This window comes from Antedon bifida, chromosome 6, assembly GCF_963402885.1.
Source record: "Antedon bifida chromosome 6, ecAntBifi1.1, whole genome shotgun sequence".
NCBI classification, from domain to species: Eukaryota; Metazoa; Echinodermata; class Crinoidea; order Comatulida; family Antedonidae; genus Antedon; species Antedon bifida.
The window spans coordinates 18753176-18777078 of NC_136231.1; the positions used below are offsets into that span (position 1 = coordinate 18753176).

General features: G+C 33.5%; 4 protein-coding genes across 6 annotated transcripts; all 4 read right to left on the reverse strand.

The window, feature by feature from the left end:
- Positions 1-446: 446 nt before the first annotated feature.
- On the reverse strand, positions 447-6131 carry LOC144844778 (uncharacterized). Its single transcript, XM_078701839.1, has 7 exons — positions 5906-6131; positions 5308-5385; positions 4855-4998; positions 3421-3468; positions 2867-2926; positions 2128-2421; positions 447-1648 (listed from the first exon to the last, which is right to left on the reverse strand). Exons 1-7 carry the CDS (start codon positions 6031-6033, stop codon positions 1579-1581), a joined length of 822 nt encoding a protein of 273 aa, XP_078557965.1. The 5' UTR covers positions 6034-6131; the 3' UTR covers positions 447-1578.
- Positions 6132-7294: 1163 nt separating this feature from the next.
- LOC144844462 (sulfotransferase 1C2-like) lies at positions 7295-10817 on the reverse strand. 3 transcript variants are annotated; one of them, XM_078701398.1, is made up of 7 exons: positions 10403-10558; positions 9980-10135; positions 9649-9881; positions 9277-9403; positions 8648-8742; positions 8178-8367; positions 7295-7678 (listed from the first exon to the last, which is right to left on the reverse strand). In XM_078701398.1, exons 2-7 carry the CDS (start codon positions 10128-10130, stop codon positions 7569-7571), a joined length of 906 nt encoding a protein of 301 aa, XP_078557524.1. In that variant the 5' UTR covers positions 10131-10135; positions 10403-10558; the 3' UTR covers positions 7295-7568. The 3 variants fall into 3 exon arrangements, with proteins under 3 accessions (XP_078557524.1, XP_078557523.1, XP_078557522.1); XM_078701397.1 differs by lacking the exons at positions 7295-7678; positions 10403-10558 and adding exons at positions 7700-7855; positions 10725-10817; XM_078701396.1 differs by lacking the exon at positions 7295-7678 and adding an exon at positions 7700-7855.
- Positions 10818-11548: 731 nt separating this feature from the next.
- LOC144845685 (uncharacterized) lies at positions 11549-19063 on the reverse strand. Its single transcript, XM_078703112.1, has 13 exons — positions 19003-19063; positions 18286-18470; positions 17577-17812; positions 17132-17258; positions 16942-17036; positions 16209-16398; positions 15808-15911; positions 14371-14542; positions 13515-13750; positions 12927-13056; positions 12730-12824; positions 12109-12298; positions 11549-11747 (listed from the first exon to the last, which is right to left on the reverse strand). The coding sequence occupies exons 2-13, from the start codon at positions 18449-18451 to the stop codon at positions 11638-11640; spliced, it is 1851 nt and encodes a 616-aa protein (XP_078559238.1). The 5' UTR covers positions 18452-18470; positions 19003-19063; the 3' UTR covers positions 11549-11637.
- Positions 19064-20461: 1398 nt separating this feature from the next.
- Positions 20462-23764, reverse strand: LOC144844461 (sulfotransferase 1B1-like). Its single transcript, XM_078701395.1, has 6 exons — positions 23003-23764; positions 22274-22509; positions 21808-21928; positions 21591-21685; positions 20898-21087; positions 20462-20688 (listed from the first exon to the last, which is right to left on the reverse strand). Exons 1-6 carry the CDS (start codon positions 23217-23219, stop codon positions 20579-20581), a joined length of 969 nt encoding a protein of 322 aa, XP_078557521.1. The 5' UTR covers positions 23220-23764; the 3' UTR covers positions 20462-20578.
- Between the last annotated feature and the right edge of the window lie 139 nt (positions 23765-23903).

A 23903-nucleotide genomic window follows, 5' to 3' on the forward strand; every position in this document is an offset into this window, starting at 1 on the left:
TCTATAGTAAAAGTGTGCCGTCGATAAAATAATTCCATTTACAATCGTCCAATAAAGGACTGCATTGAGTGCTTATGCTCCCTTCCACTGAAGACAAAACCAATGTTAGCGCGTTTTTTACACTCTAGTATCAGCAATGTAAAGCTTGGTTCCCACTAGGACGCAAGTGTTTTGACCAATCACAAGCGATGGATTATTCAAACAGTGGCTTGTCATTGGTAAACTCGCTTGCGTAGCGCGTGAGTCCCTGCGTCCTGGTGCGAACCACGCCTTACAGTTAATTAATTGACTTTGGTGTAAATATATATCTCGCCAGTCACTTTTCATAAAACATTTGAAAACCGCAGTTAAGTGGTCCGTAGTATGTTTTATGCTGAAACTTTGCTTTCGTGAAACAGTTAAAATACTGCGACAGGAATGGACAAAAATCCTAAAGAAATAGTAACTAAAGTGTCAAATGCTTTATTTCCAAAATTTTTATTGGTATACAATATTTGAAATAATGCTTTTATAGAATGATCTAGTTATACTAAAAGTGTGAATTAACATCTCTGAAGCCAATAACTAAAGCAATATATAAAGACAAAAATACTAGATAAAACATATACTGTAAGTTACATCTAAAATGGATTGATTATGTAAGCCGTGTCTAATATTGTACCATGATATTTGCTCGTGGATTTATTAACCGTAAAAATACTTTTATTACACTTTCTTAAGAAATGGAGACTACCAAGTATTTAACCAAACATTATTTAACTAAATATTATTTGTCCCTGTCTGCTCTCCTTGGATGTTTTGAACTTCATGACAAGCAATGTTATATCGATAGATGCAATGGCTATGATACATACAATGAAGTATAGGTAATATAAGCATACGCATTAGTAGAGTCTGGTCTAGCAGCAATGTAGTTACTATTACTGATGATTCTAATGTTATATATTATGTACTAAATTCAAAGCATTTGTTACAACAGCGATGAATAATGTTCTGCAGTTCTAATGCATCGAAAGTCTGGTTCCCACTGGGACACAACTGTTGCTTGCGATTAACCTGTGTTATGCCCAGGTCATTGCATCCATCCAAGTTTGAATCCAGCTTAAGAAGTCAAGTCTGTGATGTATCTATTACCGACCATTCATTATGTGACAACATTTACAGCTTATCAATTACATGAAAATTAAACATCCTCACTTAGTAGTGCAGGTGTTTATATGCAAAATGGGTCGATTTAACGGTCAACATTATTAAAACTTAGTAGCACAAAAATAGGACAACTACATAAAGCAAACATCTCTATAAATTTAAAGCTAAAATACATTTTTAAAAAACACACAAATGACGAAACAAGTTGCTGCATAGGACTCGCAAATCAAGAACTTTTTGCTAACAGTGATTGTAGGTATGTCCTAAAATTACATTAAAATATTTACATAGGTCGCATGGCTAGTGCTAAGGACAAATACACTACCATAGTTGTCATCTCACTCTACAGTAATTGTGAAATTTAAAAAAGCTGAAAGCATCAGAAAATATGATATACAGAACGAATATTAGTGATATCTCTGTGAATATCTATGAGTCATCTGCTGCAATCGGAGATGGTGAGCGTGACCTGCTGTGACGATCACTTCCATTTTCAAGTCTGAAACCAAAGAAATTATGAATTTCTCTCTTTACATCAAACACACAACTTGCCTAAAGGGAGCTATCAATTTGTGAAGACCTAAAATCTATAAACATTTAAAACTTAGAATCCACAAGGAATCAAACGAGTACTGGACTTGCATGACGTCACTACAGTAGATGCAGATTGTTACCCTCAAAAGCTTCATATTTACATTATGGAAACAAATGAATGTTTTCTAAATTCTCATACAAGGCTCAGGTAGTCGTGCTGTTTTGCCAATGAGACAGAGCCAGGATTTTAACCAAGGACTCCCTTCTCAGTTGTTATGTTGCGTTTGCTTCTCATGTTTTCCCCTCCCCTCAACATCCAAACTCAATTTCTCCCAATGTTTGCATGAGCTGAAGTAAAGAGAGCTATAGATAAATTCTAACTAAGGTCATGGCATGCAATGGTTGCCAGACAAGGAAACAAGAACAAAACACCACTAGAATTACCTGTCACTTTTGACGGATCCTGCGGCAGATCCACGACTGCGGCTACGACTTCTGTCCCTAGATTGTTCAACTTCGCGGCTTCCACTACGACTCTTTCTTTCGGCGCTCCTGCTTTTACTTCTACTTTTGCGACTTCTGCTTCTACTCTTGCGACTTCTGCTTCTGCTTTTACGGCTTCTGCTCCGACTGTTGCGATCTCTACTTCTATCTCGACTTCCGCTTTTCTGTTCACGACTGTGACTTTTTCGTTCCTTACTTACACTGCGATCACGACTTTTCCTCTTATCTCCAGATCTGCAAAGCATTTTTTAATGGTTTTATATTTATTATGCTTAAATAAAAAACAAGGTTGGTAGTGACAACATATTAGCAGCCTTTGTTGTCATGACGCACCAATAATGAACTACGCGCTTATTTGCAGAATGACTTTATACTCGATAGCTGCATTAGTCGTAGTATTAGTAGTAGTGCATATGAAAATAAAAGGTTTCTATTATTAGACAACCCTCCAACAAGAGAGTATACCCAAAGTTAACTCTGTAGAATACACAGTTCAATTACAACATTGGATAATATCTCAGTTTCCTTTATTACTAATTATGGGGGAAAATTACACCCTGGATAGAGGTAATGTAAAACATACACAGTAAAAATAAATTACTTTAAACCAAACAGTTTAACTGTCCTATGAGTTGGTTGTCCTAAGAGTGTTAATAGTAAAAATATCTAAAACCCTAACCTTGATCTCCTTCTTTCTCGTGATCTGTCCCTTGAACGAGAACGATTCCTGTTGCGCGATCTGTCAGAAACAACAAACAAATATTTTATTGTACTATAAATTCCAATGATTAAATAAAAGGTTAATATGATTAGATTATATTCAAATGTGTGAAAGCTATGTAAAATACATTCTAAAAATAGAATTAAGATTGCCTAAGGGTGGTTGATTGTGAAGTGGATTGTTATGCAACACTATAGAGTACTTTAATACTGTACAATACCAGGTCAGATGCACTTGAAGTAGTTTCAATGGCTGTTGTTTAGCTCTATAGCCTTTTTAGTCCTGTCTGATGCACATGAGTAATTTTCTCACGACCTTTTTGACCTACTTTATCATGTAAAATGTACCGTATGCAAGAATTACACAATAATTATATTTTTCATTCCAACTTTATTTAGAGTTACTCTTCCAGCTGAACCTGCAGGCCATCTGATACCCAGAAGCTTTCTTTAAAATTACAAAATATTGATACTTTAAACTAAATTACTACAAAAAAATTAAATTTATAGTACCTTGATCTAGATGATCTGCGTCTTCTGTCTCTTGATCGCGATCTCGACCTGATGCAAAGATATAGCAAATAATAATTACTAAAATTTAATATTTATGTCACAGTGACTACTATGAACTTTAACTGAAGAATACAAACCAAGCCATGCAAGTAAAACCATATAGAGTTCTGTATATAGTATACAACTTTACGTACAAAACTAATTTAATTTTTGGCTAAAATTATTTAAAAAATAATGTGTACTTTAAGTATGGAGTTGGTAAGAAAATGACCAAATGAACAAAAACTATAAAAAAAATTATGTTAATATCTAAACTTTGAAGCAATACAATGTTAGTAACATTGATAAGCTTTACAGCAATATCCCCGTACTTACAATAGTACCAGTGGTGCCTATAGAGGGCACCATTTAAAACGAGCAGCTGCAAATATTGGTTAGTGTGTGGCGCAGAGGGAAGAGTGTGGTGGCTATATATGACAATGGTCGACTACTAGACTGGTAACAACGCAGCAGGCTTGGTTGTTTGTGTAATGTGAATTATTTGGTGGTGGTCAGGTCTGTTGACAATCGTCGCGGAAACGAGAAGCCATTAGCAAGACCGAATAGTAGGACGTATAGATCAGTCTGAATTGGTGGTGGTGGTAGTAGTAGAAGTACATGGTTTGGTATTTGGCTTTTAAGTCCATGAATGCTTGATTGGTCTGGGTTAAAATGATTATCGTTTGGTAAGTTGCTCAGAAGTAGTTTATCAAACACCTATAATAAAAACTTTTCAGTAAAAACCAAAACGTGTTTACTTTTTTATTCACTTTACTAATGTAATTGTCCTGCAAAAATATTTCTGCCAGAATAATCAAAACTCGCGAATTTTACAAAAGCAAAAAAAAAAGTTTAAGCTGATGATGCCATCTCCGCATAGAGTAAAGCTTTGCTCCTTCTTAAAGAAAGTCACAATAATGAAAAATATCTGTACTGTTCTGCATAACTTTATATTTTGTCAATGAAATGCTAAGGGTTATAATGAATTTTATTATGACTGCAAAGGTAATAGAAACAAAGCTTAAAAAGCACCTCAAAATAACAAAAATTAATATTATACTGAATTTTTCAAATAGAAAAATTAGTGACACTCAAGTCTGTAATTCCACATTCGATTCAGTCTGACAACTCAACTATGACATACCTAAAGAAAAATTGATTTTTAAAGAAATCTGAGCGGTTAACATCCGTTGATATTTTCCTTTACTAGGTTCTTCTTAATGTACATAACAAGAGCAATGAGGTAATCACATCATAACCCTTCAAAAATGCTCTTTACCTTTCTGGTTCTGTTCCTTTTCTATTTTGGAGACACATCTGGACAGCGATCATGGCAAAATCAATTTTATAATCTGATACAGGACATTTGATAAAATATCAAAAATCAAAACTTACCTTCTTGGTCTACCACCACCGAAACGGCCACCACCATGGTGCCCACCGCCGCCGCCACCACCGTATCTACTTGAGCCACCATGGCGTCCACGGTTGTGCTGTGGTCTCGCATGTTCAACTCTAACGCGACGACCACATACAGATCTGTAAAAAAACAAAAAATTATTGTTTGAAGGGTTAATACACTATTTCAAATCCATGATTTTCTCAAGTTATGCATTTTACACACAATAGATGGGTTGATCTCAACAGTACAGTATATCATCAGCCAGGGTGGACATGCCATTCCAGTCTTGCATCTTTAACGAACGAGGTCCCAAGACGGATGCCTAAGGTTCGTTAAGTACCAGAGAGGAGAAGACATGTTTTTACTTATGTCTATGAAATTTTAAGGGTGTACTGTAGGTAGTCAGAAAACAAATTCACAAAAACATAATCATTAACTATCCTTACCTGCCATCTAGTCCTCGTACTGCCCTTTCTGCATCATCCTCATATTTAAAAACTATGAAAGCAAAACCTGGTGGGTTTCTGAAAAAATATCAATATTCAAAATAGTCACAGTGTAACGAAACTTGTGACATTAATGTACTGTACAGTGTAGATAATAGATGCATGTATAAAACAATCATTGGTTTGGATGGTCTAAAAGTGGGACGTTTCTGCCTAAAACTGGTTGGGCAGAATTGTCCTGGATTCCCTGGTAGTGGCCTGTACTAGCTAGGCCTAGGCTAGCACTATTTAAATATTTTAGGCCTAATTAATAATAACGCCATTTTCTTCCTTTTCATTTCATAAGTTTACAATACAAAAATGCATTTTAATTTCAGTTTATCAATTTCAATTCAGTGAAATATATTATAGGCCTAGGCCCAGACATATAATAAAACAAAGCAGACAAATTAAATATGGTGAGTGGTACTGTATTTTCTTAATAATTTGAAACATCCTCAAAATGGCGAAAGGACGCTCTCCTAGTGACGACGAAGGAGGCCATGCGGCCCGGCGCGGGTTCTGCTGCAACTGACCATCACGCGACGGGCTAACATACCTGGCTACCCACACGTCTAGCATGTGGCCGTATCTTTCAAACTCTCTTTCCAGATCATACTTGCTTATTCTGGGTCCAATGTCACCGATGAATATTCTATAACCACCATATGAACGATCTACCGGCATAACTACAAACGAATTCTGATAATCTTTTGGGGAAAACGTTTATAAAATACAATTAAAACTTGTACAACAACGACCACAAAATGGAGGAATTTATCACAACTCGCTGACAGAGGACGCTCATCTTATTTAGAGTATTCCATTTATATTGTGGGTAAAATAACTTTTAAATTAAAATAAACTAATTAACAAGTTAATTATAGACTTAATGACTATTTATAATCAATATAAATATACTTTAAATTTTATTTTGATAATTTGTTTAGTTTTGGTAACACGTTATAGTAATGTATTCAGTCAAAATCACAACCGATTTACCCATAATGAAATCGAAAGGTCTTAAAGAAAACAATAGTTACAGATGGATTCAGTCCCCCAAAAACATGAAAAATTCGCTTTTTTTTTATAAAGTTAATAACTTCCGTAGAAGAAAAATGTTTTCACTTATAAAAATAGTTAAATTCAACTATGTATTATTTAAAAAAATGTTATCTGTACTTTGTTTTTATTTGAAATAACATTTATTATTGATTGATATTGATTGATAAAACCGCATTGACTTCCATCCAGCAGTCAATTTGTTTTGCCTTAAACTACGGGTTTTTTCAGGTAAATAATTTGGTTGTCCAATTTTTGATCAAAGTCAATTACTATTGTGTAAAAAATATTTTTAATTTTACAATATATCTAGTCTCTGTAATACCCACTCGGTCAAATTTAACTTTAAACATGCCTAAAATAAATAGAAAAACATATATATATATATATTATATTTGCCTATTCAATATTATCGCTATGTAGGCTATATGGGTTCCAATCATACTGGGACATTATTGTAAAATATTTGGATATCTTGGAATGTTGTAGGCCTACTACATTTTGGTTAAATAGGCGCATACTGATTCAGTGTTTGGTGACGCTCATTCCGTTGGCTGTAGGCCTATGAGTCAATTAAGATAACCATAATATTGTAATATTTAATATGTGATAATCACATTATTGTTTCCACACATGTTTAAATTTTTCGTTGATTTTGCGAACTGTGAACTCAAGATTGCTTTCTCGGTCAATAATATGTCATTTTACAGGACACGATAAACTTTATTATAATGTATGGCTCTGGTGCATTCATCTTTATAGGCCTAATCGGATATCCGCCAAGCTGTTATTCTACACTTTCCATGCAGGTCCTCTTTGATTACTGCCATGTTTTTTTAAAATCTGACTCAATAAACTTTTATTTCTCATAATATATTTATTGAGTCTGTGTATTGTAATTACATTTTCCATTAGGGCTATAGGAATAAAATATGAATATTGATATTCGCCTAACCCTATATAATTATATTATAAAACACCCGCTGAGGACGGAGAATGGTTTTCCGAAAATATTACTGAAATTTTTTTAGTGTGAGTGTCGTAGAACAGTATTAAACCTTAATTTAATAATGGCTTAATGTTATAACATGGTTCTTACGAACAAACATCGGTCCTCCATGCGGGACGGAAATTGACTTATTAACAATATATGTATCAATTCATTCAAAGTCAAATACTAATCCTGTTCCATGAAGATTCTCTCTGATAACAGCATCAAACTGCTCATTTTGAGCAACAGTGAAGTGGTTCTTCCAGTCACCAATTTGACCTTAAGATAGAAAAGATATCTTCGGCACATTCATATTTTCGTCTCTTTTAAAAATGAGTTTAACTTATTATTCAAAATCAAATACTAGGCCTGTTCCGTAAAGATTCTCTCTGATAACAGCATCAAACTGCTCATTTTGAGCAACAGTGAAGTGGTTCTTCCAGTCACCAATTTGACCTACAAAAATGGATTTGAATTCAAGTAATTAATAATTACAATTGGCTGACTTTCACATAAAAACATGAACATGACCTACTCTTGAGTGTACTAAGTTCGTTGTGCACATGATCATTGTAGGGCCTATGTACTCGCCAGAATCAACAGCTTTCTGAATGAGACTTCCTAAGGATAAGGACAGGTCTCGAACCCATGCTTCCCACGTCCATGCTAGCGTTATTACTGTGCATTACTCCATATCGCTATGGTGCAGGAATGATGAGAACATAATAAATGTTATTATTACAATATAGACCTATAGGTAATATTGTTCGCAACATACCCTTTCGAATAAAAGGTGCTTTCCCCATTGCTTTGGTAAGAAGTTCACCATTAGGTATATTCTTTTCAACTTTCTCATATGTTTTCTTCATGTTTTTTACATCAGAGTTATAAACGACTCGGTCAAGTTCTTCTTCAGTTAGAGTGCACTCCAAATGATCGGCAAACTGAATGATCGCTCCTCTAGGGTCCTACAAAAACAAACCAAGAAAGAATAAGCAAAAGAAAAATTGACAATTAATATGACCTTATCTGTTGTTTAAATAAGCCAGTTAGACATGATGCTTTTACATGTTGGCTCAGAACCAGAAATAATAAACATTTTGGCTTGCTATCGGATCAAAATATTGAATAGACAACAGTGTATACACAATCATATAGCAAATGAAAACAGGTCTATTGTTCATGCATTGTTTTTAAACAATAGTTAAAACTATTTTAGAATAAAACAAAAGTAAGTCAAATCACAACCTTTTTCATATCCTCAAACTTCATATACAAGAAATATGGTTCGTGTCTATATTTCCAAAAATCAAGAACGTGTGGAAAAAAGCCGCCATATTCCACTAGAAAAATGTGAAGAACAGAGTGTATACATTAGACCTACAATGAACTATTAAAAACAATCTACAACATTTGCAAACAATGTTTTGATGTGATATGTATGTTTTTTTCAAACCTATAACATTGAAAGCTGTTTTAGTTTTGGGTAATACAGTATTTCGTTTTTGGTTGAGCTGTTACTACTGTCGATCTTCAGCTGAGGGACCTGAGCATATTATTTATATTTTCAATCAATCAAGAACTCAATCAATAAATCCGATTTAAACATTTTATTTCATTAAAAAAAGTAGGCCTATAATACATCGTCATAAAAAAAAGGAACTCAAAATAAGCAAAGCGGTTTATAACAGAAAGAAAAATCCAATAATGTGTGATAAATAAAAGTAAGTTCTGGGTGTGATTCTCGTACATGTACGGTAATTTTAGAAACATATCAGCTTCTGAAAATGGGAAGACAGCTGACTGTCTAACTGTCTATTGACCCTCCGGTATTTGTCGACTTTCAACACATACGTGAATTTCTCAGCATATCTTACAATTCTTTTGTTCTATCCATTGACCAATGAAAGCTTCCCACGACGATGCATCTGGTGTTCCAAATGTTTTATTGACGTGGTATAATGAAACGCCACAATCTTTAGGGTTTCGAGCTACGTAAATTATCTAACAAGAAGAAGGAGAACGTAAACAAACATGTACAGGTGTTGGTTAAGCGTTCCTCAACTGTGTAAATCGTGGCATTGAGGAAAGCAGTAGAAATGACACTAAAATATTATCTACAGAAGAAAATAAATAAATAAATAAATAAACTATAGCCTAATTGTTCTAATCTGTAGGTTCTAATTCAGTAGCAGTAACGTATTCATTAACATCTCAATCATCAATAAAAAGGATGTGCTTCTGATTACCTTAACTTTTTTGGAAAACACCTGAGGAGGTAAGAGAGATAATGGTAAGTGTGTTATTATAATTCTACGACCTTCCATCGAATTAAGCTTCAGATACCATGACCCAAACGTCCGGTTGCTTTTGTCTGCCATGTACATCATTTCAAGTACTGCTTCACGACGACTATGGTCAATTTTGTCAGGATCTCCACCAGTTAAAATCAGATTGATAATTTCATAAGCCCAATGTGTTCCTATAGGAATAAGAACAAATTATAACAGTGGTTCATTTAATACAATTGTTTTTAATTAGAATTATAATTTTAAATTAGAGATTTCACAAAGTACATACCACATTTAAGATAGGTAATCAAGAAGATATCGTCAGACCTGACTTCAAAAGTTTCCATGGCATCTAAATTATCAGGTGAAACCAAACAACGTACAAATTTAATTCCTTTGTACTCATAGCAACCATTCGAAAGTTCACTTTTCTCTGCCATTTTAACTGCATATGAATAAATAAACACATATACATTCAAAATATATTACACTCGGTTTAACAATCAAGTTTTCTTAAAGTATAGGTATATACCAGCAACATTTATTATATATATATATTTGACATTTTGTATTCTTGCCAACTTGCAGTTGACCTCAAGATTACAGATCCTGGATTTATAAGACAGAGTTCACACGGATCCGGGAAGTCATCATAACACCTCTTTAAAAAGCTCCGAACATTATTTTTGCCACAAAAGCATATCATACTCACGTTTGTGTGTAATGTCTGCAGGATTGCAATCCAATTTGGCATAGGCCTATGTGGTTTCTATGATTTCCCAAGCTGTTTAAAATAGTATTACAAAATATGATAGCATGCGGAGATTTAAAGGATATTCACATATTGAACGGGGGGGAGAGAGAGAGATAGGGGGAGAGAGACCGGTCCCATAACCCCTCTAGTATAATCCGTACTTGAGCCACTAAGCATGGGTTTCACAATCATCTTTTCTATATATATATACGCCTGTACTGTCTTGTCATGATACTGTATATACCCTTGCTATAAGCTCTTAAATAAAAACACATTTTACCTTAGGCCTACACGATCGATAGACTTTGGACTGAAACGTTTATTTGAATTCGTGACAGCTCAGTTCTATCGAAAGCAGATATCCTATAGATAGTTTATACATTTATCATGTATTATGTATCAGTTACAATATAGTACACATAACATACCTTTCAGGGGCCAAACATGAAGCTCCTGTAATGTAAATCGGAGTAATATACAATGATCTCGAATAGCACTAATGGTTTCAGACTCACGTTTGAATAACATTGGTTTTGTTTCCCTTCCTGTTCTTTGTAATATTGTTGTAGTTTTCAAATAGCCTTGAGCAGCTGCCGGTCACTGGATAAGTCGTCGCTTTGATTCGTTTTAGATTAAAGTTTATCAAAGAGGGGACGTACTTTTAGGGTTAGGATGGGTATGGTATCTATACATGGAATAATTGTTTGAATAAGAAATGCATATTTAACTATTTCTTTATGGATTCTACTTCGCATTCATCACTACCGATGGGTAGATAATCATTTGTCTTTTGATGAAACAATTTCAGCAAATAAAGAAAAAGATTCTTTTGTGCAGGGAATCTTAATGCATAATAAATATTCTAAAATTCATTTGGTAACTGGTTCAATGATTTATTCGATACTAGGCCTAAACATATTAAAACATATCTAATTTATTTTTCATTAAAAAAATGAATAATATATAGGCCTTCCTATAACAGAGTCATTTCAGCACACGGATTCATCAGCCTAATAATGATGATCTTTAGCAAACAAATAATATACAGTATATCTATATTTTCATAATTAAGTCTGTATATAGACTATATCATTATAAGTCTAGTTGATTATTTTGTTGTGTTTACACACTTATTATTTCATCTGTTACAAAGAGAGGCTTACGAACATGGATTTCTTTAAATCAATGATGCACTATTCAAAGTCAAATGCTAGGCCCGTTCCATGAAGATTCTCTCTGATCTTAGCATCAAACTGCTCATTTTGAGCAACAGTAAAGTGGTTTTTCCAGTCACCAACTTGACCTAAAGAAAAATAAACAGTGGGTTGAATTTGGAAAAGAAACACATATAGTAGAAGTGGCGTAAAATTGAATGGAAAAATCCAATTTAATCATGCCACCACCATGCTGTCTCAGTATGTTCTAAATTGCATTTCGACTTAATAGAAGATATAAAAAGATAATATATTGGCACACATGGCGTTTCATACGTTGAAAACGTACAAAAGACAATAACTACCGTCAGTAGTAGGTATTGACAGATTGTTACTTTGAATGTCATCATGTCCAAACAAGTGTTCAGAAATTCAAAGTGATCCCTCTGAAGCAAGAGGTACTAAACACAGCAATCCAAAGTTGTTATTTACGCCTCATAAATTACAAACCTTTTCGGATAAATGGTGATTTTCCCACTGCTTTTGTAAGGAACACTCCATCTTTCACGTTCTTCTCAACATTGTCGTAAGTTTTCTTCATATTTTTTACTTCAGAGTGATGAACTACCTTGTCAAGTTCTTCATCCGTTAGAGTGCGCTCCAGATGATCGACAAACTTAGCGATCGATCCCCTTGGATCCTAAAAAATCCATAAAAATCATACCAACATAGTTATCTTGCTCATTAAACTGAGTTATATTTTCCAATGCAATTGTTGATGAAGTGTTATCATGTATACCTTTTTGAACTTTAATCCTGCTGTTGTAACCTTATCGTTTTTTTCTTATGCGTGTTTTTTAACATTTATTTATTAAGAGTGTGTCCTAATATTTCCAGTTGGAAGATTTATCCTCTATTAAGTTGAAATAAAGAAATATTTTTAGTTATAGTCGACAACGTGTTAATGACCTATCTGGTTTACCATTCATCTTGCCATAAAGAAGATTTCCTACAATTACAACTTTATGTATTCAATATTAGGAAATTGTTTTCCATTCTTGATTTGTTTCTGTTAGATTTACTGTCAACGTTTTGTAGACTTTTCTCTATAAAAATGGTTCATTTGCATACCTTTTTCATATCTTCATACTTCATATACAAAAAGTTTGAATCATGTCGATGTTTCCAGTATTCCAGAGCATGCGTAAAAAATCCTCCCATTAGCACTGCAAAAAAAAAAGAATTATGATACAGTGGTTAGAAAAGTTGCTGTGGCTGAAATGAACAAAAAGAATACAGCTAATGTAATATGGGTGACGTGTCCTTACAATCTTCTTGTTTTATCCATTCGTCAGCAAAAGTACTCCAAGTTGCATCCAGAGCCGACACACCAATTTTGTTGTTAGCATGATACAATGATACTCCACAATCTTTAGGATTTCGGGTTACGTAGATCACCTGCAAGACGAGTTCCAATGAATGTAATTGTATTATTTCTTACACCTATAATAAATGCAATATCGACACCCAAAGACTTTGAAGCATTCGGATCATTATGGTCAACAAACTAAATCAGGAGAGAATCATGGAACCTTCAACTTAAATTGGTTTGATAGGCTTATGTGCAGATGTAAGCGAATTAAATTGATGTTTCTTCAGCCTTTTTAAAATGAAATCCAATCGTGTTAATGAGTGTGTTTATATTGAGAGTTAGGCCGAATAGACGGAATGTGCACGTGATAGTGGGCTGTAGCCCGGTAACGGTTCCCACTACGCGCGACGGAAGGAGGCAAGCGTTGCAACTCAAGTGATTGACTAATCACAAGAAATTCAACTGTCTAAAGTTGGAGCCAAGCTTTAGTTGTGGAGACATAAACAAATAACCATTGGATAATGTTGCAGAAATCATATCGTACCTTTGGTTTCTTTGTGAACACCTGTGGAGGAAGTAAAGATTCTTGCAGATGCGTGAGAATAACTCTTTGACCTTGTATTGCCTCCAACTTTTTGTAAAAAGGCGCAAGAGATTTTATGTCAGTTTTGTCCTTTATGTAAGACATTTCCAGAGCAGCTTCCTGACAACTACGGTCAATTTTGTCCGGATCACCACTAGTTAGAATTAAATTGATAATTTCATTCGACCAGTGAGTTCCTTTAAAAAAAAGAGTGAGATCGTTATAGCCTGCTTTACACTTCAATCCAAGAAATCGTTTATGCGCAAACGTCCTGTTGTCTACTTTTTTAAAAAAGCAAATGGAATGCGCAACCGTAGCTCATGTTCGATTCTACAGTATAATGTAACCGGCATAACATGACCAAAGAAGATACTCATGCAGAAAAATAATTATACATTTCAATATCATAAATAAACTAGAGCAAATCAAGTAGGATATTACCCCATTTTCAATTAAAAATGTTTAGCTATAAAATATGATCTCTGCAAATAAGGTATGCTGCATAATCAATCATTTTGGCTTTCTTTTGAATTAGGCCTAGGCCTGTAAACATTTGGATAAGATTACGACTGTTTACATAGTATAGACCGAGTTTACTTATGCTTGAAACCGTGTCCCATGTTTGATCATTATGAATTACTAATATTTTTAGTAAATTACCGTTTTAATGATAATATGAAATTAAAAAAAGTGTACATAACAGTTAGTAATCGTCATAATTAGTATTAGTATATATTTACGTTATGGTGTTATATAGGCCTGGTAAACACCTTTGTTTGTTACTGAAGTAAATCGTTTTGGTTTAAAAATTATTTACCACATTTTGCATAAGTAACCAAAAAGATATCGTCAGGTCTGACTTCAAACGTTGGCATGGCATCTAAGTTTCCAGCTGGAAAGACCATGGTGTGAAACTTAATCCCTTTGTAGTGATAGTACCCCTTCTGGAACATTTCGGTTGAAAATTGTTCTGCGGCTGACATTTTGAACTGTGAATATAATTCATTCAATTCCATTCAATCATTTATTGCCAAAATCTTCAATTTATTTATATTATATATCATACATCACAAACAGTCTACACAAGTGTAGTACACAATATGATTTTTTTTTAATGTACTGTATTGCCTTGAACTTGGCGTTGTATTAAGCTTTGTCTGCACTATCAAACTTTATGTAACAAAGGAAAAGTGATGCGCCCATATAGGGACATAATGATGTCATAGCATTACTATATTTGAGAATATCACTAACATATTTGGGCACTAAACACAATTATTTCTACATATGCCTAAACATGTGAACTTTGTAATAAAGGTTAATTTTTTTTCCAATTTAATATAAGGATTGGAAAATAATCACATAATAAGATGTATACTTTACTATGCGACCAGGCGAAATTTTATGTAGCGCATAATAGCATAAATTAGATAATTAAATCAATTTACTGTACCTTATAGCTGTTGTGACGGTATTCTTCGTTATTCAGCCTTGTTGCAACTGGGTACGGTACGTCGACGGCGACTCTTTTAAATGAATTGAACGGTGTACATTACACGTAGGTTATTTATCAAATAATAATAATAGACGTGTCTCGTGTAAATAGAACTAATGTAAGCAAGAGGTCGCTGGTGACGCGGCAATGGTTGTTTACAATGCTCTGTAAGTTATAAAATAAACAGAAGGTCATGGGATTGAGTTCTTACCCCTCAATGGTTGAAATAAATTGATATTACTATATAACACCTAATATCCCACTCGATCCAGCAGTTGTCACTAGGTAAATCGTAACTGATTATTGATAGTCATCTAAATAACGGGTCTGATGTATTTCAATAATTAAAAGTAATTTTAATACAATCCTAATACAGTTCCATTTCAAAGTGTACATTTTTATCAATTAAAATAAAAAGGAGTCATTGCTAGAAATTATGTTTTAATTGACAAGCACGATACACCAATTTGTATGAATATTGATAAACGAAGAAATAATCATACATTTTTAAATGTACTACTGTACCACATTTAAATGAGTCAGAACATTTTTCCGATTTCATCAGCGTAATGATTGATCTTCAATGACCCTGTAAATAATATAATCTTATTTTCATATTTGCGGAGAGCCTGGACTGATTCATTATAGTAGTCAATTTATTCATATAATGAATTGCAATAATAAAGTTCAAGTATAGTTGAATACGGTATTTCGGCACACTCATGTTTCGTATTTAAACATGTGTTTAACTTGTTATTTAAAATCAAATACTAGGCCCGTTCCGTGAAGATTCTCTCTGATGACAGCATCGAACTGCTCATTTTGAGCCACAGTGAAGTGGTTCTTCCAATCACCAATTTGACCTAAAAAATAAACAGTGTTTTGATATTGAGCAAGAAACACATTATATTAGAAGTACCAAGAATTTGGCGTGAAATTGAATGGAAAAATCCCCTTTAAGCATGCCATCCGTGGTCTCAATAGTCTAGGTTCAATAATAATACATTAAGGCCAGTATGAGAACTTGCGAACAAAATAATATAATGGAAAAATCTTCCCGATCATACCATCACGTGGTCTGGCCTATTGTATAGTTTCACTGTCTGAACATTACAAGCATGGAAGTACACTTCCTTTGTTGTTTACATGAAATTACGAACCTTTTCTGATAAATGCTGATTTCCCCATGGCTTTTGTGAGGAACACGCCATCTTTCACGTTCTTCTCAACATCGTCGTACGTTTTCTTCATATTTTTTACATTCGAGTAATGAACTACCTTGTCAAGTTGTTCATCCGTTAGAGTGCGCTCCAAATGATCGGCAAACTTAACGATCGATCCTCTTGGATCCTAAAAAGCAATTTTAAAATAATATTTATACTAAAAGTATAATATTAGCAATTTTCACTATATATGTTTACGCTTTTTAACATTTATAAATGCAATCGTAAAACTAAAACTATTTTGATTGAAGTTAAATAGAGTCTATAAACAATTAAATTACATTCAAGAATTATTATTTACAATCATCGTCTTGCTCACTCATTGTATTTATCAAACAATTTTTTCTCAAATTGTATTTCAATGTCTTTTTTTGTAAGCATATTGTGTTGTATTTAGGCCTATTTATCTTTTTTTGGGTTCAATCTTAATTTTATTATAAATATCAGCATTTTTAGTTGGAACTGAATCGGTTGTATCTTTTTACTTGTCTACAATTCATGTTGCCGGAAAGAACACTAAATTAAACTAAATGTTATCAATGTGGGTTACCGCAGACCTGTTTGTATGTGTGTTTAGGCCTATGTATGTACTGAGCAGTCTGTCTTAGTTGACTGTTCTTTATGAAAATGGTTGATTGAATATCAAAAGTAAATGTAGCTATTTGCATACTCTTTTCATATCTTCATACTTCATATACAAAAAGTTCGAATCATGTCGATGTTTCCAGTATTCCACAACATGTGTAAAAAATCCTCCCAATAGTACTGCAAAAAATGAATTATGATACAGTGGTTAGAACATGTACAATGTATAATAGTGTGTGATAGAACTCAGATACAGAAAATGCGTTTATCCTCACTATCTTCTTGTTTTATCCATTCGTCAACAAAAGTACTCCAACTTGTATGAGCCGTCATACCAATTCCTCTTGTAGCATGATACAAGGATACTCCACAATCTTTAGGATTTCGGGTGACGTATATCACCTGTAAGAGGAGTTTAGATAGTATTTTTTATTACGTACTTTGAAGAAACAGGTCGTTGACAGCACTTCTTATCACTATCACGGCTTATGGGACGCCGTGTCGAAGCACAACCACAGTTAGGTGAGCTTGCGTCGTTTAGTAGTTTATGTTACTAGAGGGAAAGCTCGCGTTTGGAAACAGTGTTTCACTTGTATAGGACATTCAATCATCAATCCATACACAATATTGCATCATTAGCAGTATCAATACTGTATTGTAAATACTAATTGTTCTCCACAGATATTAACTTTAAAACATAACTTGAAAATCAAATCGTACCTTAGGTTTCTTTGTAAATACTTGAGGAGGAAGTAGAGATTCGGGCAGATGGGTGAGAATAACTCTTTGACCTTTCTTTGCTTCTATCTTTTTGTAAAATGGCTCAAAAGATTTTATGTCAGTTTTGTCCTTTATGTAAGACATTTCCAGAGGAGCTTCCTGACAAGTACGGTCAATTTTTTCCGGATCACCACCATTTAGAATTAAATTTATAATTTCATACGACCAATGCGTACCTAAAAGAAGCCAAGAGTCCACGAAAAAACTTGTATTTGTGATTCGTTTATGTGGCGTGTAAATACGTCACTATAGAAAACTGTTCCAGCGGGACTTTACTAACAAATTGGGCAATCCGTCTTGAGGAGACACATTAATAGGGCGAAATTGCTACCTATATGGTTATTGGCTGTTAATATCACAATATAGATATTTTGAAACAGTAAACATTTGATTACATCGGAACCTACATTACTGATAATATCAATATCTTCGCCGCTCTTGCTGCTTATTTAATGTTTTTACAATTGTTTCTTTTCTAATAGTAATATTATATTTTGTGTTCACTAAAGTGAACATAAAATGAACGTACCTTCCAATTATATCGTGAATAGGACCATGAGTAGGCCTATTGTAAAACTATTATGTTAAAATTATACTGTTATTATTAGTGTTAAACACCTTATACCGATATGTAAAATGTATTTTTTACCACACTTTGCGTAAGTCACTAAAAATATATCGTCAGGTCTGACTTCGAACGTTGCCATGGCATCCAAATTTCCAGGAGGAAGCATCATCATATGGAACCTAATCCCTTTGTAGTGATAGTACCCCTTCTGGAACTTTTCGGTTGAAAATTGGTCTGCGGCTGACATTTTGAACTGTACTGTTAATCTATGGTTAATTGTATATTTATGAATTATAAGCATTCTACAAAGGTATGAACAAGATATACTTCAAAACATGAGAAGTCTGGGAGTTATGAAGTATTACATGCAAATAGGAAGGATTCAGGTCGGTGGTGCACATCCCCCACCCCCTTAACAGCCACAATTAAATTAATAATCTTTTCATATGATTATTGTTTAGATGTACTATCTAGATAGATTGTTTAAATGCCTCTGCTCATAAATTCGACTATTAGCAATCTTCTGTTCAGAAAGCCTGGTGAGCATAGGCTGCATCATGAAAGTTAGCCCGAGTCTAGCCGACTGTAATTGGCCGACAGTGACCGACAGGTTGGTCAGTTACAGTATTATTTATCTACTAGCCTCCATTGAAAGGGAATTTTGTATTTATTCTAGTTTTGAATTGCATTGCGTCCAATAATATCTATAGACAAATACAAACAACCATAAAAATAGAAAATAAACATATACGACACATGCAAATCTAAAAAAATTATTATTAAATGATGTTACTGTACCTTATTATTATGGAAGTCTGTGATATTTATTCTAACTGGGTATGTTACAAGATGACCGTAGTAGACACAGACGTGAACTTTGTACATCACGTGTGGCATATCCGTCAGATAATTTCAAATATACATAGGCCTACAAGTGAAAGGTCGCAGAAGGTTTACCGTATGTACACATTGTCCGTCAATTTGAAAGGATATAACCCCGTGTTTAACATTTCTATTGTTTAGGTCTATGTGATTCTTAAATATGTTTTACATGACGAAACAGTTCATAACTTAGATATTGTTATTGAAAAAAAGAGAAAAATGTCAGTATTGAATTGTTAACCGTTTGTAGGACAAATATAGTATTAACTATTTAGAAAGTATTCAAAAATAATTTTATTTGAACTTGCGATACTAATAATGCTAAAAAGAAATGGACTAATGTGAAAGAAAGAATATGAATTGTATTTTTTAAAAGCCATGCATAATGTGTTTTTGAAGTTATTTAATCTTTTTTGTTATAACTTATAGGCCTATAGAAAATCTTAAGTATAATAGCTTTATATATAACCGTACATTTTAAATCAAAATATGATTAATGAATAAATGTGGTTTGCCACTTGCCAATCATCATTAATATTATCAAAAAGTTAATACAATATTGTAATAATATTATCCTAAACCCTCGTCACTGATATTTTACCTACTCCAGTTATATTTCTTGAATTTTCTAATTAAACTAGCTTTCTTATTTACCATCATAAATCATCTATTTAATAAAAAAAAAACAAGAGTCATAATATCTAATAATCTCACTATGTCGGTCGGTTGGTTGTCGGTCGGTTGGTCGTCGGTCGGTTGGTCGTCGGTTGGTTGGTCGTCGGTTGGTCGTCGGTCGGTTGGTCGCCGGTCGGTTGGTCGGTAACACTATCTTGAGCACGCGACTGCAGCCATGTATATGGCCTTGTTCATAATATTATATTACTTCTTCCCGTTCTATAATTTTAAATTATCTTATAGGATATTAATATTTAAATTGCATATTTATAATGTACAGTATTGTTATGTTTCTACAAGAATTGCGATGACTCGCTGTTGGAGTGGAGGACTGAAATAAAAAACAAATCATTATTCTTTATATATATAATTGTGTGCTGGGTTAACATCGCAAAGTGTAATTTGTATCAATTCACGATAAAAAGGAGTCATCATCAAAAGGAGATTATATTTTAATTGACAAACCAGTAATAACCAATAATAAGATATTGATAAACGAAGAAATACTTACATTTCTAAAATTCATCTTTATTATATAACATTTGGTACTTTGTTCAAGGATTTATAACATAATTATGAAATATATACTAGGCCTAAAGACATTAATGTCATGTATAAACTAGAACTGTACTACCACATTTAAAAGAGTCACATGTTTTTCTGATTTCATCAGCTTAAAAATGATCTTCAATGACCCTGTAAATAATATAATCTTATTATTATTATTATTATTATTTACTTATTATTATTAGTCTAGTTGAATACGGTGCTTCGGCACATTCATATTTTCGTCTCTTTTAAAAATGAGTTTAACTTATTATTCAAAATCAAATACTAGGCCTGTTCCGTGAAGATTCTCTCTGATAACAGCATCAAACTGCTCATTTTGAGCCACGGTGAAGTGGTTCTTCCAGTCACCAATTTGACCTAAAAATAAATACATTGGATGCCAGTGTGTGATGACTTACGTACAAAATAATATCAAAGAAAATATTCCCGATCATACCATACTGTACTGTCTGTAGTCCTATTGTAGTTTTTACTGAATGATTTGGCTGTCGAAATGATCGAACAATGTATATACCCCCAGAAGCATGGACGTATCCTTGCGTGGTTGTTTACATAAAATTACGAACCTTTTCTGATAAATGATGATTTCCCCATGGCTTTTGTGAGGAACACTCCATCTTTCACGTTCTTCTCAACATTGTCGTAAGTTTTCTTCATATTTTTTACTTCAGAGTGATGAACTACCTTGTCAAGTTCTTCATCCGTTAGAGTGCGCTCCAGATGATTGGCAAACTTAGTGACCGATCCTCTTGGATCCTAAAAAAGCAAATTTAAAATAATTATTAATAAAGTATAATATTAGCATTCTACGCTTTTTTAACATTTATTAATGCAATCGTAAAAATAAAAGCATTTTGATTGAAATAAATAATGTATTTATGACATTTTTATGAAATTTTATTTCCATGTCTTTTCTAAGCATATTGTTTTATATTTATTCTTAATTGTATTATATATATCAGCTTCAGTTGGAACTCAACCGGTCGTATCTTTGTAATTGTCTACAATTCATGTTGCCGGAAAGAACACGTCGCCCTAAAGCGACAACCTGATCAATGTGGTTGGCATCAGATGTATACTGCAGACCCTGTTTGTACGTGTATTTAGGCATAGTTGGGCAGTCTGTCATTGATTTTGTTCAGTAGTAGCCAATGTCTAGTATCCAATAGATACTTTAAAAAAAACAGGAAAGTTAGTTGACTATTCTTTATGGAAATGGTTGATTGAATATCAGAAGTAAACTGTAGTTATTTGCATACTCTTTTCATATCTTCATACTTCATATACAAAAAGTTTGAATCATGTCGATGTTTCCAGTATTCCAAAACATGCGTAAAAAATCCTCCCATTAGCACTGCAAAAAAAAAATTATGATACAGTGGTTAGAACATTATACAATGTATGTAGTTTGTGATGACAATGGAAAGTAGTTGGCAGAACTCAGATAGGCCTAAAGAAAAATACGTTTATCCTCACAATCTTCTTGTTTTATCCATTCGTCAACAAATGTACTCCAAGATGCATCCACACCAATTCCCTTTTTAGCATAATACATGGATACTCCACAATCTTTAGGATTTCGGGTGACGTATATCACCTGTGAGAGGAGTTTAGATAATCTTTTATTACGGACTTTGAAGAAACAGAACGTTAACAGCACTTCCTGTCACTTTCCCGACATACGAGACACCGCTTCATTGATATCTTCTAGTTGTTAATCGAGTTTAGTTGATGTTCTAAGTTGTGAGACGAAATGAGTATGCATGGGTAATGGATATTATACGAGTGCAGACATTAAAAAAAAATGTGACATAACCGCTTTTATTTCATCAATCATCAATCCATACACAATATTGCATCATTAGCAGTATCAATACTGTATTATAATAAATGTTCTCCACAGATATTAACTTAAAAACATAACTTGAAAAGCAAATCGTACCTTAGGTTTCTTTGTAAACACTTGAGGAGGAAGTAAAGATTCGGGCAGATGGGTAAGAAAAACTCTACGACCTTTCTTTGCTTCCATCTTTTTGTAAAAAGGCTCAAAAGATGTTATGTCAGTTTTGTCCTTTATGTAAGACATTTCCAGAGCAGCTTCCTGACAACTACGGTCAATTTTGTCCGGATCACCACCAGTTAGAATTAAATTTATAATTTCATTCGACCAGTGAGTTCCTAAAAGAAGCCAAGTGAATTTATTTGTGATTTGTGATATGTCACTATAGAAATTAATTGATCCAGCGAGACTTTAACCAAATTGGCAATCCGTTTTGAGGAGACAAAATTGCTACCTATATGGTCCTCGAATGGATGTTGTGATGTATTAACTGAAGCTGTTATTGACTGTTAATAAAATACATATTTTAAAACAGTAAACGTTTGATTACGGCTCTTTACATCGGGACCTACATTACCGATTATGTCGATATCGTCGCCACTCTTTCTGCTTATCTAATGTTTTTCATAATTTACGGTAATCTTTGAAATTGTTTCTTTTCTAATATATACGTTGTGTTCACTAAATTGAATAAAAAATGAACGTATTCTTCCAATTATATCGTGATAATCAGTAGGACCAGTATTGTAAAAACAATGTTAAAGTTATGATGTTATCATAGTATTAAGTACCTTATCACATACCAATATAATGTAAAATGTATTTATTTACCACACTTTGCGTAAGTCACTAAAAATATATCGTCAGGTCTGACTTCGAACGTTGCCATGGCATCCAAATTTCCAGGAGGAATCATCATCATATGGAACTTAATCCCTTTGTAGAGATAGTACCCCTTCTGGAACTTTTCGGTTGAAAATTGGTCTGCGGCTGACATTTTGAACTGTGTTAATCTATGGTTAATTGTATATTTATGAATTATAAGCATTCTCCAAAGCTTTGAAGAAGATATACTTCAACATATGAGAGACCTGAGAGTTCGGGTCGGTGGTGCGCTACATCCCCAACCCTGCTTAACAGCCAAAATTAAATTATTAATCTCATAAATTCGACTATTAGCAATCTTCTGTTCAGAACTCCTGGTGAGTATAGGCCTACTGGTATAGCTATAATTGACCGACAGTGGCCAAAAAGTTAAAGTTGGTAAATTACAGTATTATTACTAGCCTCCACACAAAGGAAATTATCAAATGATGTTACTGTACCTTATTATTATGGAATTCTGTGAAATGTATTCTAACTGGGTATGTTACTAGACGACCGTAGAGTAGACACAGACTTGAACTTTGTTCATTACATGTGGCATCAGATAATTTCTTGTATATATACATAAAGTGAAAGGTCGCAGAAGGTTTATGTACACATTTCCCGTCAATTTTAAAGCCACGGGTTTAACATTTTCTATTGTTTGGGTCTATATGATTCTTAAAATATGTTTTACATGACGAAACAGTTCATAACTTGATAGATACTGTTATTGAAACAAAAAGTGAAAATTTCAATATTGAATCAATCTTATTGTTAACCATTTGTATATTATACAAATATAATATTAATTTTTTAGAAAGTATTAAACAAAATCAACGGTAGTACGGAACTTGTTTTGATTTTA